General features: G+C 42.5%; 1 protein-coding gene across 1 annotated transcript; it reads right to left on the bottom strand.

Moving 5' to 3' along the window:
- Positions 1 to 967: 967 nt before the first annotated feature.
- LOC120915213 (protein ANTAGONIST OF LIKE HETEROCHROMATIN PROTEIN 1-like) lies at positions 968 to 4,165 on the bottom strand. The gene is made up of 3 exons (XM_040325529.1): positions 3,846 to 4,165; positions 3,657 to 3,758; positions 968 to 1,913 (listed from the first exon to the last, which is right to left on the bottom strand). Exons 1-3 carry the CDS (start codon positions 4,064 to 4,066, stop codon positions 1,034 to 1,036), a joined length of 1,203 nt encoding a protein of 400 aa, XP_040181463.1. The 5' UTR covers positions 4,067 to 4,165; the 3' UTR covers positions 968 to 1,033.
- Positions 4,166 to 4,384: the final 219 nt, after the last annotated feature.

Raw genomic sequence — 4,384 nt, 5'->3', positions numbered from 1 at the left:
TGCGGTTTTTATGTCTTGCGGTGCGGCTCAGGTGCGAATTCAGTCCCATTATCTTCTATGGGTACGCATCTAAATCGCAGGTGTGTTGCGGTTTGAACGGAAGTTTTTTTTCCTCCTCCACCACCTCCCCCTTTTCCTAGTTCCTCCTCTGTCTGTTTCATGCTGCTGAGGTGAGTAGCCATGTCCAAAAAACGGAGCAAAAAAGTCACTGCTAAGGTGAAGGACTGTGTGGATTCCGAGGAGCTTATCCGCCTTGTCAGGGAGAACCCACAAATCTATGACACCCGGCATCCTAAATATAAGGACAATGTTTTGAAAAAAACTACCTGGGTTGAAATTACCAAAAGCCTTTTGCCAGAGTGGAGCATGTGCTCATCCCAAGTTCAAGCTGACAAAGGTAAGTTTGATTTATTTTTTCATTCCCTAACTTCTTAAATTATAATTCTAAGTAGACCCCAATAACTACAGTGCATACCGCCCACAAATCCAGAGCAGGCCTTTATCCAAGCATGCATTCTGTGAGGACATGTAAAGTCTGCTAACCCATACCATGCCACATGTTTTATATCTTGGCATGGTGTTCCTAATGCACCCTGTCCCCGTGTTGCTGGTGGCACGTGACTCATTCCCACACCCTTGGTCATTGTTTGTATGAGTCTGCGTGTGTCTATCACCAAAATATGTAAACTCACTTTACCAAGTATGTTTGCAGATCCTTGGGGGAGTGACTATCTGTATTTGTCATCCTATAATGACGTTATTGGCCATGGTGGTCTTACAAAGACATCATCCTCTGTACAATGACACCCAGCAGAACACACATAACAGTGTCACCAAGCCAATTTTTGGTGTTTTTGTCCAATTGCAGGTAGAGAATCACTTCGGAGTCCTTAATATTCTGCCAAAAGATAACTTTAATATTTTTTTTTCAAGATGCATTCAAATTACACATAGTGACATTTTTAGCTTAGTATTTTATGTTTTAATATTTAAAGGGCCATATATTTTAATGACAACACCACATTTTTTGGTTTTAAATTGCCTGCATCTGCCAAGGTAACTCGCCAGCTGGCGATAGAAAGTAATTAAGAAATTGATCTCGAATCAATTTCCCACTGCTAGTGCCCCTAGTCAAACTCCACTGTGCCGCCTCCATATTATGCATCATGGAATCCTCATAATCAATTCCATCACGTTCTCGCACATAGTTGTGCAGTGCACACGCAGTTTTGACAGCAGAGACAGCATGCTCCAAACTGAGATTGATGGCGGTGTGCAATATTCTCCATTTATTGGCAAGAATTCCAAATGCACACTCTACTACTCGACGTGCCCTAGTGAGCCGATAATTAAATATTCTTTTATCATTGCTCAGCGCTCTACTTGAGAATGGTCGAAGAAGATTTTTACCAAGGGCAAACGCTTCGTCCCCTACAAAAACAAATGGGAGGGCTGGCTCATTTGTTCCGGGCAAGGAGGAATCGTTAGGTAAATCCAGACTATTCGCCCTTATCATTCTCCCAAATGTGGAATGATTAAATACACCAGAATCCGAGCTGCTACCATAAGCACCCACATCAATATAAATGAAATTATATTTGGCATCTACCACTGCCATTAATACAAACGAAAAATATTTTTTATAATTAAAAAACTGACTCCCACTATCAAATGGCCTCAGGATGCGTATGTGCTTGCCATCGATGGCTCCCACACAGTTCGGAAAATTACATCTCTCCCAGAATTCATCTGATATCTTCAACCAATCTTCTTTTGTAGGCTTTTTGAAGACCAATGGTTTTAGTACATTCCATAAAACAAGGCATGTTTCATGTACAATGCCAGATATAGTTGATTTTCCAACCTTGAACTCATAGTGGAGACTTCCAAATGAATTTCCTGTAGCTAGGTACCTTCAACAAATAACAAATATTAAATAATTAGTATCTTCTCTTTTTTACAGTGGTATACATCAAGAATCGTTGGCGAAGCATGCGTGATGCCTTCAAGAAATACAACAAACATCTAAGAGAAGTGAGGAGTGGCTCGGGGGCACCAGCTAGAGTACCCTATATGTATGCAGAGGACCTTGCCTTCTTGAAACCACTCATAGAGATGAGAGAGTAAGTTATCCTCTACATCATCTATGTATCGTGACTATATATTTAGCATTAGTAATGTTTCTCTTTTTTAATAAAAACAGGACCGAAGCAAGTTGGGACGAACAGGATGTCCTGGAGGATCAACCAGAGAGCCAATCTGAGGCCCAATCCGTGCCAGCAGTTTGCATTGATCCAAATGAGGAAATACCTGAAATGCCACTTGGGTCAGATCTATGGGTCACAAACCCAGAGACTGACTCTGGATTGCCTGAGCCTATGCCTGGACCCTCCTCAGCTCCGACAACCATTGCGCGGCCTGCCAAAGTGGCACGTAAGCGAACGCCAGTATCGCAGATGGACATAAGCGAGCGTCTTCTAGAGATGTTACAACAAATGGCTGGAAAGGTGGATGCTTTCTTATGTCCAGCTACAATACTGGCGCTTAATTTTGTACCATTGATCAAAAAAGTTCTACCTGAGAGATATTTTGAAATGCGAACCACAGTAGAACACGTTCTGCAGTCATTTACAGTGCCAAGCGAGCAACATACATTGGAAAGGCCATATGTAACAAAAGAAACAACACACATACACTTACCAATGTCAGGCCAGTACCCAGACCCAGGAAAACAACCTTACCCCTATGTTCCTCCATCCTACACTTCAAGCTTTCAGGAGCCAACTTCAATATATGAGGTACAACAGAGGTGAACTCCATATCCCATCCCATCCACAATCCATTCAATTATGCCACAAACACAAATGCAGGGGATGTATGTGCCACAGCACCATGGGCCTCAGACACATGGGCCTCAGACACATGGGCCTCAGACACATGGCCCACAGCACCATGGCCCACAGCACCATGTGCCACAGCACCATGGCCCACAGCACCATGTGCCACAGCAACATGGCCCACAGCACCATGTGCCACAGCAACATGGCCCACAGCACCATGTGCCACAGCAACATGGCCCACAGCACCATGTGCCACAGCAACATGGCCCACAGCACCATGTGCCACAGCAACATGGCCCACAGCACCATGTGCCACAGCAACATGGCCCACAGCACCATGTGCCACAGCAACATGGCCCACAGCACCATGTGCCACAGCAACATGGCCCACAGCACCATGTGCCACAGCAACATGGCCCACAGCACCATGGCGAGTCTAGCCATGCTTCAAGCACCGAGATTGATGAATCTACCTCAGCAAGTCAATACTCCTCAGACACACCATTATTTCCCAAAACATATCAACATCTCTAAAGTTTATGTTATGCCCACAGTAAACAAGCATGTGTGCATATTTTGAATCAAAGTTTAATCCAGAGGAAAACTTGAAGGCAAAGTTTTTATTTTTTATATTAGTCCAAGCAAATATATGTTGTCTATTTCTTTATTTTTGTGAAAAAAGTAAAAAATAAATATATTTTTGGGCATCTTATGTCTGGTTGTTCATTTCTAAGTACAGATGTTGGATAGTTGAAACCAAAAATGAATACATGCTTCAACATCAATTTGAAAATGCACATAGGTGTGGAAAAGTACCTTAATGTGATTAATAATCTTTGTGCAGGCTGGATGCTTGCTCTGAAGCATGTGTTCTGGCGCTCCAAACTATGGTACGTTAGTCCTAACAATTCATCAAAACTTCCAAAAAAAAAAAAAAAATCATTAAAAATTTAATATGGAACAATGGAGAAAGAAAATGTTTAGCAAAATTAAATAAAAAATCACCTGGTTATTGACATGCGTGTATAATTAAAAAACTTGTCCTCATGCCCACGGAGATCTTCATATAATATCATGAACTGCCCTCTTTCATCCCTATTTGCAATGATAGGATGAACCCAGTATCTTCTTCTTCTACTCCTCCTTCTCCTCCTTTCAACTTCCAGCAAGATTGCTGCTGTTGCAGCAACAACTGTAGGCATGATCATGGGCAGGGCAGCACACATTTCTTCTGAAATCCAATTCCTATTCCACACTATACTGAATGCTCGTGAAAAAGGAAGAGTCCAAGAAAGGTCACTCCCTTTTATTACCTACATCATCACACAGGTAACAATGATTGGCCCTCACCAAAAACGCAGCTCATAGAATTATTTCTTCTAAATCGCACCCGATCCGCAGCTAAACCGCAGTTGATCCGCAGAACACCCTCTAGAGAAATTCGCAACGGGAACGCAGCTCAAAAACGCAACGCACTAGTGTGATTCCGGCCTCAAACACTTGGAATTCCCTCTTTAAATGGGTTGTAAAGGTTCATCTTTTAT

This window comes from Rana temporaria, chromosome 10, assembly GCF_905171775.1.
Source record: "Rana temporaria chromosome 10, aRanTem1.1, whole genome shotgun sequence".
NCBI classification, from domain to species: Eukaryota; Metazoa; Chordata; class Amphibia; order Anura; family Ranidae; genus Rana; species Rana temporaria.
Note: the sequence above shows the minus strand (reverse complement) of the source record. Positions and strands in the feature narration are given on the sequence as shown.